This window comes from Schistocerca piceifrons, chromosome 10 (assembly GCF_021461385.2).
Source record: "Schistocerca piceifrons isolate TAMUIC-IGC-003096 chromosome 10, iqSchPice1.1, whole genome shotgun sequence".
Classification (NCBI taxonomy): domain Eukaryota; kingdom Metazoa; phylum Arthropoda; class Insecta; order Orthoptera; family Acrididae; genus Schistocerca; species Schistocerca piceifrons.
Window position 1 is genome coordinate 49,914,089 of NC_060147.1, and position 16,076 is coordinate 49,930,164.

General features: G+C 41.7%; 1 protein-coding gene across 1 annotated transcript in view; it reads left to right on the plus strand.

Annotated features, from left to right (window-relative positions):
* The window catches only part of LOC124718955 (thioredoxin domain-containing protein), a 36,311-nt gene that overhangs the window by 7,045 nt on the left and 13,190 nt on the right, over nt 1-16,076 (plus strand). The window contains exons 3-4 of the mRNA XM_047244622.1: nt 5,663-5,801; nt 12,635-12,787. Of these exons, the coding sequence (XP_047100578.1) occupies nt 5,663-5,801; nt 12,635-12,787 (292 nt within the window). The remainder of the gene's footprint in view (nt 1-5,662; nt 5,802-12,634; nt 12,788-16,076) is intronic.

The following is a 16,076-nucleotide window of genomic DNA, read 5'->3' on the forward strand; positions in this document are numbered from 1 at the left end:
ACTTTGCTACATAGGGCTCACACCCTCTCAGCCAATGAATGTCTCAACTAAGAACTTTAACATCTGACAGTGGTTTTCTGGAAGAATTGCTACAAGGAGTGAAAAATTCAGAGAGCCCTACACTCTACACCCTCTGTACAACTGGCGAAACCAGAAGAGGTTTCTCAGGAGGCTGCAGCCATTGCATTTATTCCTTTTTGTGGCACGTTATCCGGGAAGATAGGGCAAATTCTCTGGAAACACCAAGTGAAGACGATCTTCCAGCCACCAGCTAAAATACGGGCATTGCTCGGTAGTGTGAAGACAACCTCAGACTATGGAAATCCACGGTCCATCAGATTCCCTGCTAATGCGGTAAGACGTATGTAGGTCAGCCGGAGTGTACTGTCGGAGATCAGTGCCGAGAACACCGACGGGACATCACATTGCAGTAGCCTCATAAGTCAGCAACTGCAGAACATAGCCTCGCAGAATTATGTGGAATGGATTATGGTCATACCAAATTTCTGACACAGATGTCCAACTTCTGGGACTGCGTCATCTAGGAATCTGTCGAGATTCGAGTAAGGGAATCGCCGATAAATCTTGATGGTGGGTATACGCTTACTGAGGCACGGGACCCTGCTGCTAGAATGCTTGAGAAGAGGAAAGAAATCCCAGACATTGAACTGAGTTTGGGGACAGGTAGAGGAACATCAGAGGTGCAGCCGGCACGCTCACCTGTGTCGCCGGGAGGACTGAGGGTAGTGATGCCGGGCATGGATGATTGACAGTGTGGCCGATCAGAATGAGAAGGAGTGGAGATAAAAGCACAATGCCAGTCTCCTCTCAGTTACTTTATCAGCGCACCTGATAATGGCGACGTGATTGTTTGCAGAAATATTGTATCTGTTTGACACTGACATCTGACAGTTTCCCCGTGAACTATTGTGACGACCTTAACACTAGAACTACCATGTGGGTTATTTTTGACGCACAGCGGTTTTTTGAAGGCTGTAGCCCCCTACGTATTGTCGGAGGACCAAATGCTCCTGTGACTTTTCAGTCATCCCTCTGGCTCATCTAAAAGTATGAAAAATTTACCTGCTATACCAGTAGTATCATGTGGGTCGTTTTTTTACCCATTCACAATTTAATTTGATATCAGCAACACCAGATTTCAGACACTAAATAGTTTCTGGGTGTGCCTCGATGTTATTCACGAGATGTTAGAGTGTATTACGATACTTTCGGCCAAAAAGAACGTGAAATACAAAGTATTTGGAGATCGGATGATACTTTATATTGGTGTGGCTTTCTGTTTTCTAAGGACTGGCGACATGCAGCCCTACAGAGTGACACTGTGAAGCTACAGAGTAACATATTGTACAGTGGGGAATCCCCCGTCCCCTTCTACACTGCTATCTGGGCCCTGCTAACAGTTCTCTTGCACAACAGCAGATGTCAGGTGCATCGCCCTTACGGAACATCATGACTGACGACTTCTTCACCTCCGTGAAACTGGCAGATGAGCTGAAACAAAACGGAACAAGTTTAGTTGGTGCTCTTCAAACATCACTCGAGGAGGTCCTTCTTGCTGCGCAAAATGGAGATGATACATTGTATGTAACACACTTAAGTGTCAGGTGAAAATCTTCTCACGGCATACCGAGGGAAAAAGAAAAAAAAATCCGTATCCTGAGTAACATGCATGCTGGATGTCTGATGAATGAGAATACTGAGAAGAAACTTCCAGAAACTGTCAAGGTTTATACTGAAACAAAGGATGGAATCTAGTTGGCACTAACAAATGGCCTGTGAGTGTCTTTTAACAATGTTCTTGACCTCATCATGATCAACGCTCACACAATTTTTAAGTTACTTACCTCTAAGAAGATCTCATGTCGAGACTTTAGCCTCAGAGTGGCAGATGAGCTTGCTGCCCTCTACAAACTGCAGACAGGAGCCAGTCTCCCCTTGCAGGCACTCGATACCAGCTCTGTCCGATATGGAAGTAGAAGGTCTTGTCAGATTCAGGTTTCTTGCAAACAACAGAACAACAAAGGGAAATAGAGCATGAGGCCTATGCTTCAAGTGTAACAAATATGTATGCAAAAGCTGCCGAGCAAAAACTCTTGTCGAATGTCTGAATCCAAGTTTAGGCAATTCTGTCAAGTCCTTGTTCTTAAGTTATTTGTTCTTATGTTTTAGCTCCTCAATTGCAGTAAGCAAGAAAACACGCAGAGCATTTTTGTCACCTGCCGCGGTTTAGAATCTTTCACAAATATTTGGCACTTACCTTATTTTTCTATAAAAGTAAAAATACTATTAACACTCACATAAACAATATGTTTTGATTTTGTTTCAATATTTTTATAAAGAAAAACATTATAACATTGTTTTACTTAAATTTGTTTTAACGGTGATTGACGAAAGATTGTGGATCTTCTTCTGTAAAATTTAAAATAAAAAAAAAAGTTTGCATCTGAAAATTTATGTCCGACAGTGTACTATTCATTTTAGAGACGTATTGTCAACATGAAGACACTCAAAACGCCACCTAAATACAAATAAAACAGTGGTTTCCTACTGTGGGGCAAAAATGACCCACACGGTCCTGGTACCACTAGGGGTTCAGTGAAGTCCGGTACTTCTGATGTTAAATACATTGTAATTTTTCTAAAATATTTTGTAAAAGAAAAAGTAGTGTTATTAGAAAGAACCATATTTATTTTGGTGTGCTTTATTTGGAATTTCATTAGAATTATTATCTCAGAAAGTTGTATACATAATTTTGTAACTATGACAATATTATAAGGAGGATCGTTGCACTCACCATATAGCGGAGATGCTGAGCCACAGATAGGCACAACAGAAAGATTGTCAAACAGGCCCTTACCAGAATTACACAACAAACACTAACACATACCACACACACCCACATATGTGCTCACAAACGCAACTCAAACATACATGACCACAGTGTCTGGCTGCCAAGCCCAGACTGCAAGCAGCTTCGCATGATGGGAGAAGCAACCATGTGGTGGGGGTAAGGAGGAGGCTGGGGCACTGAGGGGAAGGATAGTAGGGGGTGGTGCTGGTAAAGTGCTGCTTGTGGTAGCATACAGGTGCAGTCAGAAAGTTAGACGGAGGGAGGGGTGGGGAGAGGGGCAGCAGGAAAGGAGAGAAGTAAGAAGACTGTGGGTGCACTGGTGAAATAGAGGGCCGTATAGTGCTGGAATAGGGACAGGGAATGTGATGGGTGGGTAAAGGACAATGACTAATGAAGGTTAAGGGCAGGAGGTTTACGGAAATGTAGAATACATTGCAGGGAGAGTTCCCATCTGTGCAGTTCAGAAAAGATAGTGTTGGTGGGACGGCATAAGCTATGAAGGAGTCAGTGAAATGAAGAATGTTGTGTTGGGTGGTATGCTCAGCAACTCAGTGGTCCAGCTGTTTCTCAGCCACTATTTGTCAGTGGCCATTCTTGAGGACAGACTGCTTGTCCGTTGTCATTCCCATGTAGAATGTGATCACATGGCTGGTATCATACATAGCCCTGCCTTTGATGGGATAGTTGATGTATGTGGCCGGACTGGAGCAAATGGTAGTGGGAAGTTGTAGGGATAGGTCTTGTATCTAGGTATATTACAGCGATATGAGCTACAAGGCAAGAGGCTGGGATCAGTGATTGTGTAGATAAGGTCTAGGATATTGAGTAGGTTTGGCGGGCAGCCCAATACCACTGTGGCAGGTGTGGGAAGGATAGTGGGTAGGACATTCTACGTTTCAGGGTGTAACGAGAGGTAGTCGAAGCCCTAGCTGAGAATGTAATTCATTTGCTCCAGTCCTGGTTGCTACTGAGTCACAAGGGGAATGCTCCTGTGTGGGTGGTCAGACAGTGCGTCTTTGTGAGGTGATGGGCGACTGGAGAGATAAGGCACAAGAGATCTGCTTTTAAAAAAATCGGGAGGGGGGGGGGTGTTATTTATGGTCTGAGAAGGCCTCAGTGAGACCTAGGAAGCTCGACGCCCTCGTGGCCCAGGCTCTTCCATGGCTCGTGGTAGTTTGCAGCATTTGTTTTAATCCTTGTCCACTTGCCGCTACGTCAAACTACCGTGGTGATCGTTGGACAACGTCTTCCACGTTATCTGCAACATAAATAAACTTTCTTCCCACAGTATTTCTGAAAACCCAAAAACAAACTTAAAAAACATAATAATAATAATTCTTCTTACAATTATTCGTATAAGTCTTGGTCAATTTAATGAGGGGTGCGACAGGTCTAAGCCTTGTGACACCACAGTGGTTAGAAAGGATTCTTGTAGATTGCCCCTAGGTTGGCATTGGCATAGGATGGTGCTTTGCAGGTGCCCATAGCCATACCCCAGATTTGTTTGTAGCTGGTGCCATTAAAGGAGAAGTAATTGTGGATGAGGATATAGTTGATCATGGCAACTAGGAAGGAGGTTGTAGGTTTGGATTCTGTTGGATGTTGGAAAAGGTAGTGTTCAATAGCAGCAAAGCTATTGGCGTTAGGGAGGTAAATGTAGAGTTGGTGGAGGAAATGGTTGGTATCTGTTACGTAGGAGGGTAGCTTGCGGGAATAGGCCAAAGATATCGGTCTACGAAAGCAGAGTTTCGCTAAGTGGGAGCACAGTAATTGTCCCTAGCCAGAACCAAGTCCCACATATTGCTCCTGCATTTTTGCTTGGCTCATGAAATACCCCCAAATGGTCGTTCCATCGCATTAACCATTTCCAGATGCAACTCCCACATCCACAATGGCGAAAGCTTTGTTGGACAGTCTTTTTGTTGTGCCCATCTGTGACTCAGCACCTCCACTGTATGATGAATAGAACTATCCTTTTCATAATATTGTCATTGTTCCAGCCTGGATTTTCGATTGTTTAATTTTGTAACTAATGCCATATTTGGTTTCATGTAATTAATTAACTTTTAATTGTAAATTGTAAAAAGTCTCAGTTAAGCAGTGACTCCATTAAAAGCTGATTATTGTATAAGTACTTAAGAAACTGTGTTGTAACGGTGGTAAGTTAGTCTTCCGCATAGTTTTCCGATGCCCAGTCTGAAGTAGGTAACATTCCCAAAATGGAAGTTGACATAGTGGAGAGTCTCAGGACAATAGCTAATATGCACTCTGATTATAATGAGTTTATGCCTACTGGCAAAGAAGACACACAGTTACAAAGTTGAGTGAAGCACCTTGCGTACGGCACTTTATAATTTGGTCGAGTGAGCAGCGGAACATTTAAATGTGAAACACCTTGTCGTCTACTTGTAGCTTCACTGCCCTTGAGCCACTCCCCGTATATCTACACGACAGTAACACCGGCCAACTTCACAGTTTCTGAGATGCTCTTTCCCAGGCACCGGGCCGTAATAATGCGCTCTTTGTCAAAGTCACTGACTTCTGTGGATTTCCCATCTGCAGCCCATATCATCAGAAGTGTGATTCTCCATTCACCTCTGCTGTAATTATATACTTTCCTTATCACGTTGCATGCCTGCGGTGCCCCAGGTAGCATTCTGTATTGTGGTGCACAGCTGTCGTAATTTTTTGACTCGTTGTTGTATACGTCTAGTGGACCACTGGTCAGATTTCTTCTAAAAATGTCCTGTTAATGTGTGTGCCTGAAGAAACTCCACTCTATGTTTACAGGTCCTTTAAATGATGACAGCATCCTTCAGACGTTCAGCGAAAACAGAGAGCCGGCAGTGAAGGAGCTGACGGACGACACGTTCGAGCACCTGACCCAGGCGGCCAGTGGAGCCACCACAGGGGACTGGTTTGTCATGTTGTGAGTATGCAGGGACCTATTGTGTTGTAAAATCTGTAAACCAGTTGCATGCGTGTGAAGTTAATTGTCAGTCCAGTGTGTCTGTACATTCAGTTATTTACCCTTTCTTGCCTCAGACTAGACACGTTACTTTTGATAATGTTTTGTGTACCAAGTAAAGGCCTTCTTGAGAGTGACCAATTTTAGCCTTTGATACTGCCTGTTGACTTTGAGCCATGACATAGTGGTCCTTTGTTGCGGCTGATGTCGTACTTGTGTGGTGTCTGTGTGTAAAATATTGATTTAGTTTCTGGGAGGCACTAATAATGCCTGCAAATGCTATGTTTGTATTAGATGTTAGAGGATGTTTAGAATTATGATGGTGTGGGCACATTATTAAATCTACAAATTTATCTTCTCGTACTGAAGCTGTTGAGCATACACTCCTAATCGATTAGAGCTGGAACATTGTCTTCAGCTGTCCTAATGAATGTAAACATTCCTCACAATTTACATCAGCTTGGAATTTCCAATGAATACACCTTCCTTTGACACTTATTTTTTCTCAGATGAGAGTGAAAATGAAACGTAATGAAATTAATGATATTCAGTGAATAAAGTGTTAATGTCAGTGATTACATAAGGCATAAGTTTGCAAAAGTTCAGCTGCAAATGAGGACTAAATCCTTTAATGTGAGGTCTTAGGAAAGCAGTATTAATAACTGAAAATAGTGTACCAAGATGTTGTTGTTGTTGTTGTTGTCTTCAGTCCTGAGACTGGTTTGATGCAGCTCTCCATGCTACTCTATTCTGTGCAAGCTTCTTCATCTCCCACTATCTACTGCAGCCTACATCCTTCTGAGTCTGCTTAGTGTGTTCATCTCTTGGTCTCTCTCTATGATTTTTACCCTCCACGCTGCCCTCCAATACTAAATTGGTGATCCTTTGATGCCTCAGAACATGTCCTACCAACCGATCCCTTCTTCTTGTCAAGTTGTGCCACAAACTCCTCTTCTCCCCAATTCTATTCAATACCTCCTCATTAGTTATGTGATCTACCCATCTAATCTTCAGCATTCTTCTGTAGCACCACATTTCGAAAGCTTCTATTCTCTTCTTGTCCAAACTATTTATCGTCCATCTTTCACTTCCATACATGGCTACACTCCATACAAATACTTTCAGAAACGACTTCCTGACATTTAAATCTATACTCGATGTTAACAAATTTCTCTTCTTCAGAAACGCTTTCCTTGCCATTGCCAGTCTACATTTTATATCCTCTCTACTTCGACCGTCATCAGTTATTTTGCTCCCTAAATAGCAAAACTCCTTTCTACTTTAAGTGTCTCATTTCCTAATCTAATTCTCTCAGCATCACCTGACTTAATTCAACTACATTCCATTATCCTCGTTTTGCTTTTGTTGATGTTCATCTTATATCCTCCTTTCAAGACACTGTCCATTCCGTTCAACTGCTCTTCCAAGTCCTTTGCTGTCTCTGACAGAATTACGATGTCATCGGCGAACCTCAAAGTTTTTATTTCTTCTCCATGGATTTTAATACCTACTCCGAACTTTTCTTTTGTTTTCTTTACTGCTTGCTCAATATACAGATTGAATAGCATCGGGGAGAGGCTACAACCCTGTCTCACTCCCTTCCCAACCACTGCTTCCCTTCCATGTCCATCGACAAGATGTACCAGAATTATTGAGATGGGGACAGACAACACGGTCCAGTGCACTAGAACAAAGTTTTCATAATCATTGTGAGATTCGTCTCAGTACATACCATCTCATGTGTAAGTGATATCAACTGTAGAGCAAAATAAAATGGTGGAAAAAATACAGGATGGAATAGTGACAATATTGTGAAAATGATAGATTGCTGCTCACCGTACAAACAATGGACATCTTTGTTGATCCATTATGGACCGTGGAACAACGGCAGGCATGAACTTCTTGATGCAATAATTTACCAACAGCCGTACGTATTGTAGAAATTTATTTTATTTTATGAACCTCTATGTGCTACCAGTTTCGGCACTACGTTGATGCCATCTTCAGGCCCCACACATCATAGTCGTAAAATCGCTATACACGGAAGGAGCCATATAACTGCATCTGTGAATCAAATCATCATGCAGCAGCTCTTGGTGGCCAGGTGACACAGACTGTGTCATTAAAACTCTCCAGTCCTCCAAATGAAGACTCCTGTCTCCTGGGTAATGTACTATTGCAACAGTCACCCAGCCATTGTCATGATCATAATCTGCTGCACTGTTTATAGTAAAATTAAACACAGCCCCCATAAAAACAGAAGGGCCATGTACCATAAAAACAGAAGGGCCATGTAAAGACACTTGTCCATTAACAGGTTGAGTGACTAACTCAACATCACCTCCTGCTTTATAAACAGTCAGACAGGGACATCTTCTCCTCATGTTGTAGCACCGAATTGTACGTGCTGCTGCCCAACGAACGGCGTTGTTTCCTAGTCTGTGTCACCTGGCCACCAAGAGCTGTTGCATGACGATTTGATTCACAGATCCAGTTATATGGCTCCTCCCGTGTATAACGGTTTTATGACTATAACGTGTGGGGCCTGAAGATGGCATCAATGTAATGCCGAAACTGGTAGCACATAGAGGTTCATAAAATAAAATAAATTTCTGCAATACATACGGCTGTTGGTAAATTATTGCATCAAGAAAAACAATGGACAATCCATGGTTGACTAATGCCAATGTTATGAAAAGAACTGTGAAAAAATGGTGAGTACCACTCTACCCTTTTCACAACATTGATATCAACTGTAATTAGTTTCCATGAATTTGACTCTCTGTATTCATATTTGGATTTACAGTTTGACTGAATACCTGAAGCCATGATTTCGCTACCATGTTTCATGCATTGTTGTGTTTTTTGCCTTTCTGTAATGCTGTTGAGTTATTCAGTTGATGTACATTGATCAAGAGTTGTTTTCAATACCCCAATTGTAGTTGTCTCATTCCAGATTTTTTTAAATGCAAGACATTGTGTTGTGTTTTCCTGATTGTTTTGGTTTTAGTATTTTCATGATTTATGTGATTGTTATTTTTAGGCTGATTTTGGGAGGGGAGAGTTTTACAGAATATGACCCCATGTGTGTACCAGATACTGAATCCGCACATGTTTCTATCCCTCATGGAATTTGATATTTATAATTACAAGTTGTGGTGATTAACCAAGGGCCATTTTTAGCATTTAATGTCAGAAAGAGTTTTGTGTGGTGTGCTGGTTCATTATCTTTCCATGTGCTTCTCATTGTTAATGTATCATGAAGAGATGTAATGTGGAAATAAAATAGTTCCAGACTAATGTCCTTGTAGCGTATTTTCCTTTTCTGTATGTGTAAGAAAGGTGTGCTGCAAGTTTGGTAGTGTCATCTTGTTACGCCCTGTGTGACACACACACACACACACACACACACACACACACACACACACACACAAGTAACTTTTTATTTGTTAAAAAGATTTGTAAACTTATTGCTCCTCCACAACTATTGACTACTGGCCTCATGAAACTAAGACCTACACATTCATGATTAAAACAAAGGCTTTTCTCATTGTGGAGAGACATTTTCATGAACAAAGGCTTTTCTCATTGTGGAGAGACATTTTCATGAAATTTCAATCACCAACAAAATAAGAAAAAATTGAGCTCACAATGAAAGGTTGGAGTGTTCATTTTCCCCACTTGCTATTCGAGAGTAGAATAGTTGACAAATAGTCTGAAAGTAGTTTGATGAATCCTCAGTTAACCACCCACATGTGCATCGCTCACTTTTTTTTGTGTGAAGAGAATAGAAGATATGTATGAGACAAATTCAGTAATATAACTCTTTTATAAGTCTGGCAAGAACATATGGCGTTTTATTGGAAATTGGGATTTTTCTGCTGTTTTGTAGCTGTTTGAATGGCACACCATCTAGAAGGTTCATCCATTCTTCATTGTTGCCTCGGCAGCTGTAGTTTCTGTGGTTAGTGGCAGGTAGGTACAGAATCCCAGTTTTTGTGACTGCACAAAAATCTTTATCCATGTTTTGTCACATGAATACAATATTTTTCCTCCAGTTTAAGCATTCGTCCAGTATTACATTAACCTCTCTTATTGAGTAGGAAGCGGTAATCGAGTATGTATATTATTTGGAATAATGTTGTGAAAGAGATTCACAAAATTAAGTGCCGATGAATCGGTGATTAGCTATGAGGACTGCTTGTGAGGTTGTAAAGTTCGGTTTAAGCCCTTCTTGGATGCCCAGTCATAAACAGGTTGGAGACATTCAGCTGATGTGGTTTCTCTTCTATTTTTCAAATACAGTTAAATATCATAGATTTATCTGTAAAACTCATCATTTTGTGGTTGTGGTTGTGGTGGTGGTGGTGGTGGTGGTGGTTGGGAGAGGTTGTTAATTATTGAATTATTGAATGGTTGCAAATTAGGTGTATTATGGAGACTTTTCTTGAAGTAGAATACAATTTGAAGCGGAAATCCAATTTAGATTCATATTTTCTTATGCTCTCCAGGAAAAGGCAACTGTGTGGAAGCTGTTGAATGCTTAGGATACGCTAAGACAGTGTTGTGAACACTAAAGTTTCATGTTGCTTGGTTGCAGAGGCCGCCCCTGAGTCCTTTTGGCATTGGGCCGAATTGGTGTCCACCTGATTAGCAACATACTTTTATAGTACCAGGCACCACAGTTCAGTTTGTTCTAGTTTCTTCTCCAATCTCCACATTGGCAACACTATTTCCACACTATGCTCTGCATGCAGTGTACAATTTCAGAAGTTCTTTCCCCTTTATGGTGAAAATTTTTGATATTGGATGACCCCTTGTCTTGAGGAAAGATTACTTTTCCTTTGTGTGTTTAATACTTACACTACCCTTTCACTTCTTCTCAAGAAATTGTTCAGGAGGCTACAATTAGTGGAAAACATTTACTGTGAATATACAGGGTGACATTTATTGAATTATATGAAAAAAACTTAAATTTGTTATGAACTAACAGCGTGCACACACTTTATTCGACATGTAAACATTACTCCAGATATTCGGAATTAGTTTACAGCATGTTCAATATGCTTGTCACCGTTGGCGATGATGTGACGCAGACGAATAGCGAAATTCTGCCCGACCTGTTGATTTGTAGGAACATCGATGCTGTCGATGACCCCCTGAACAGCTGTTTTCAGTTCAGCAATGGTTTTAGTGTTATTACTGTACACATCATCTTTAATATAGCCCCACAAAAAAGGGTCACATGTGTTCAGATCCGGAGAATGTGATAGCCAATCGAGGCTCGTGCCAATGGCCTCTGGGTACTCCAGAGCCAGAATGTGGTCCCAAAAGTACTCCTCCAGGACTCACTCTCCTGCTTCGATGGGGTTGGGCTCTGTCTTGCATGAACCACATCTTGTCAAAACCAGGGTCACTTTGGATGATGGGGATGAAATCATCTTCAAAAACCTTCTCTTACCATTTGGTAGACACCGTGCCATTGAGTAATATCCCACCGATTATTCTGTGACTCGACATTGCACACCACATAGTCAAACTGTTGATTGTGGAGAGACTTCTCGATCATGAAATGTGAATTCTCAGTCCCCAAAATGTGCCAATTTTGCTTATTGACGAATCTGTCCAAATGAAAGTGTGCTTCATCGCTAAACCAAACTATAATCACAACAAAGTCCTGTTCATCAATCTTGTGCACAATAGTTTTGGCGAAACACAAGTGCTATTCCATGCCCCTGGGGCTTATTGGCTGATGAGTTTGAGTTTTGTGTGGGAAGAGATGCAGGTCTTCAACAACAATTTGTCAGAGTGTCTCCTGGCTGATTCCCACCTGTCGTGCAGCTCGTGTGATTGATTTCCTGGGGCTGGTTTGAAACACAGTGTGTGTCTTCTCAATGTTTTCAGGCATTTTCACCCTTTTTGGACAACTGGCGTTGCCAATACTGTCATCACAAACAGTACCTGTACCTGTTCTCTCAGACATGCAAATCAGATTCTTGATTGTTAGCACACTTCAGCTTGAACTTGGACACAAACTTCCTTTGAGCTGCAGTTGGAATGTTATTGCTCGCATAGTAGGCCTTCACAAGTGCTATGCACTCAGGCACACTGTATCGTGACGTTTTCACGTGCAAATGGCCGACAATAACAAGGCGCATGTGAATACTAATTCCCGTCGTGCTCCACAGTTAACTGTGCAGTTTGACTGCCCTAACACAAACTATTGAGAAGTTATGATGTTTTTATTTAATTTAGTTCTGTGCGCCGGCCGAAGTGGCCGTGCGGTTAAAGGCGCTACAGTCTGGAACCGCAAGACCGCTACGGTCGCAGGTTCGAATCCTGCCTCGGGCATGGATGTTTGTGATGTCCTTAGGTTAGTTAGGTTTAACTAGTTCTAAGTTCTAGGGGACTAATGACCTCAGCAGTTGAGTCCCATAGTGCTCAGAGCCAATTTAGTTCTGTAATTGTGCCGGCTGCGGTGGCCGAGTGGTTCTAGGCGCTTCAGTCCAGAACCGCAGGACTGCTACAGTCGCAGGTTCGAATCCTGCCTCGGGCGTGGATGTATGTGAGGTCCTTAGGTTAGTTAGGTTTAAGTAGTTCTAAGTCTAGGGGACTGATGATCTCAGATGCCAAGTCCCATAGTGCTCAGAGCCATTTGAACCATTTCAGTAATTGTCACCCTGCAAAATTTTTTTATGAAATTGCATAAAATAGAGTGTCATTGTTGGTACCTGTTTAAAAAACCAGGCATATCGGATTGCAACATTTCAAATTGTGTCCTCGCCTGCTCACAGTGAGGGGACGGACTGTGCAGAGTGTGGGCGCCTCATGGCTCGCTGGGAAGCTGTCGGTGCCAAGCTACGTGGCCGCGTCAACGTGGCTCGTGTCGACGTTAACTCGGCAACTGCGAGGCGGTTCTCAGTGTCGCGGGCGCCTACTTTCATACTGTAAGTACGAGATTCCTCTTTGCTACTGAACACTCCAGAAATAATTTGAAAATGCTCGTAACTCAGACTGCAGATATTCTTGTTGCCATTATGAAAATACTATGATGAACAATAAACATAAATTAAAGTGTGGACCCAAACTACAGAGACAAAACTTCAGAGCCTGTTCAAAGACTTTTCTGAGCAGTTTGCTGCCAGGGACTAACAGTCCGTGGTAGTTCATTACATAGTAATTGCATTTGGTTCAATTTCTTGTCCCCTCTCCCTCCTCCTCCCCCCCCCCTCCCCCCCCCTTTTACCTCTGTATCTGCATTTGCATAGAAAATATCTGCACAATAGTGCAAATGTCAACGATATATTCTGTGTGGCCGCGCCGTTAGAGGTGCGATGTCACTAACTGCGTGGCCCCTCCCTTGGGCATGGGTGTGCATGTTGTTCTTAGCATAAGTTATTTTAAGTAGTGTGTAAGTCTAGGGACTGATGACCTAAGCAGTTTGATCTCTCAGAAATACACACACACACACACACACACACACACACACACACACACACACACATTCTGTGTGTCTTGTGCAGACATAAACTTCATCCATTCACTCATGGTGCACACTGTGCCGACTTTACACTTCACCTCAAACTTACGCTCAGCATTGCTTTCTTGTTGGGTAGGTTTAGTGATAAAGAGTTGGCTGATGACAGCTTGTGTACAGGTTTGTTGACTGCAGTGAAACTGCATCACAGTACTTTCACATATGTCTGAGGGTTGTTGCAATATTATGTTTTGCATTGTAAATTTTCATAATTAAATATTACAGGCTTTTGCACTGTTGTGAAGGTATTTTAACACACACAAAGGCAATTTGGATAATGAATGAATAAGTCGTCAATACACTAGTACTCTGTAACGAGCCACCACAGGACTGATAGAGGTAGCGCAGTGGTTAGCACATTGGACTCGCATAAGAGAGAACGTTGGTTTAATCCTGCTTCCGCCCATCTTAATGTAGGTTTACAGTGTTTTCCTAAATCACTTCAGGCTGCCCCAGTATGGTTCCTTAATAGGGCACGGCTGATTTCCTTTCCCATCCTTCCGTAATCTGGTGGGACTGGTGACCTCTTTGTTTGGTCCCTTCCCCCCCAGATCAACCAACCAGCCAACCAACCAACCAAGCTGCCAGAGGTTGTGGGTTTCTTCCACCAAACTGCTCAGCAAGTGTCACTGAACAACCACAAAAGTATTGCTGGTGGGAAGGCATTATCCCTGTACATTATGAACAATTTTTGGCAAACAAAATAACATTTCTGTCATTAATGGTGCCCGAGAGATTTGTTTGTTAGGAAAACTTAATCATAATCACAATTTTGGATAATCAGTAATGAAATTGCTGGTTTCAGCTGTTACTGATCTACTCTCAGACCTGGAACAAAATTATAAACACAATGGTGGGACAGGAAAGGCATCAAGATAAAAATTACAGAATTAAATGACAATTGCAGAGCATAGTAGAGCAGTGTACTTGGGAAAAAAGGGTTCTTTTCATGTATAGCACTGAAAATAAACAGCCTGTAGTCAGAATCCATAAGTCCGACCAACCTGGATGCACAGAAAATCGCATACCACACTTATTTTGAATCGGTAATAAATCATGGATATCCTAAAACTCCTAAAACTAAATTCAACAGACTAAAGGACAACATTCATCACGACGCAAGGCTTGCTTAAGACAAAATTACACGATACTCAGGAACACAAATTACAGGTGGGTGAAAGAGTTCATGAAAGGAAAACTGCTAATTTAAACAATGTGTCATTGATTATTAGTCTTATAGAGAATGCTGTGATCTTCAGTCCAAAGACAGGTTTGATGCTGCTCTTCACTCTACTATAGCTTCTGAATGCCTGATCTCTGTGTGGTTTTGTCTCGATACTGGCAGAAAATCCAAAGAGATTCTGGTCATATGTGAAGCACACTAGTGGCATGACACAATCAACACCTTCTCTGCACAATAACAATGGCAATACTATCGCTAACAGTGTACCAAAGGAGAGTTACTCAACACAGCCTTCTGAAAGTCCTCCACCAAAGAAGACACTGTACCACACAAATGGCTTGTTGTGAAATTGCGTGCTTAATGGAATATCATCTCAGACATGTTACCGGACCCGTGATTTCCTGTCAGAGAGGTCACACTTCGTATTAAATGACAGAAAGTCATTGAGTAAAACAGAAGTGATTTCTTGTATTCTCCAGGCTAGTGTTATAAGTCCTTTGCTGTTCCTTATCTATAATAACGATTTTGGAGACAATCTGAGCAGCCGTCTTAGGTTGTTTGCAGATGACGCTGTCGTTTATTGACTAGTGAAGTTATCAGTAGATCAGAACAAATTGCAAAATGATTTAGAAAAGATACATGTAAGATGTGAAAATTGGCAATTGACTCTAAATAACGAAAAGTGTGAGGTCATCCATATTAGTGCTAAAACGAGTTCATTAAACTTCAGTTACACAATAAGCCAGTCAAATGTAAAGGCCATAAATTCAACTAAATACCTAGGAATTACAATTACAAACAACTTAAATTGGAAGGAAAACACAGAAAATGTTGTGGGGAAGGCTAACCGAAGACTGTGTTTTGTTGGCAGGACACTTAAAAATGTAACAGATGTACTAAAGAAACTGCCTACACTACACTTGTCTGTCCTTTTCTAGAATACTGCTGTGCAGTGTTGGATCCTTACCTGACAGGATTGATGGAGAACGTTGAGCAAGTTCAAAGAAGGGCTGCACGTTTTGTATTATTGCAAAATAGGGGAGAGAGTGTCACTGAAATGATAAGATTTGGGTGGACATCATTAAAAGAAAGGCATTTTTTATTGTGGTGGAATCTTCTCACGAAATTTCAAATTTCAATCACCAACTTTGTCCTCCGAATGTAAAAATATTTTGTTGACGCCAACCAACTTAGGGAGAAATGATCACCGTAATAAAATAAGGGAAGTCAGAGCTTGCACCAAAAGACATAGGTGTTCATTTTTTCCATGCGCTGTATGTGATTGGAATAATAGGAAATTATTGTGAAGGTGGTTTGGTGAACCCCCTGCCTGGCACTTAAATGTGATTTGAGGAGTATCCATGTAGGTGTAGATGCAGAATTACTGCAACCCACAACTGTTGAACCATCTTGCTCACAGTACAGTTTTTATCCCACACACCTCCATTACCAAACTGAAAATTGCTTGATACCTCATTTAGTCAGGGTATATCATAATCCCCCCCCAAATCGGATC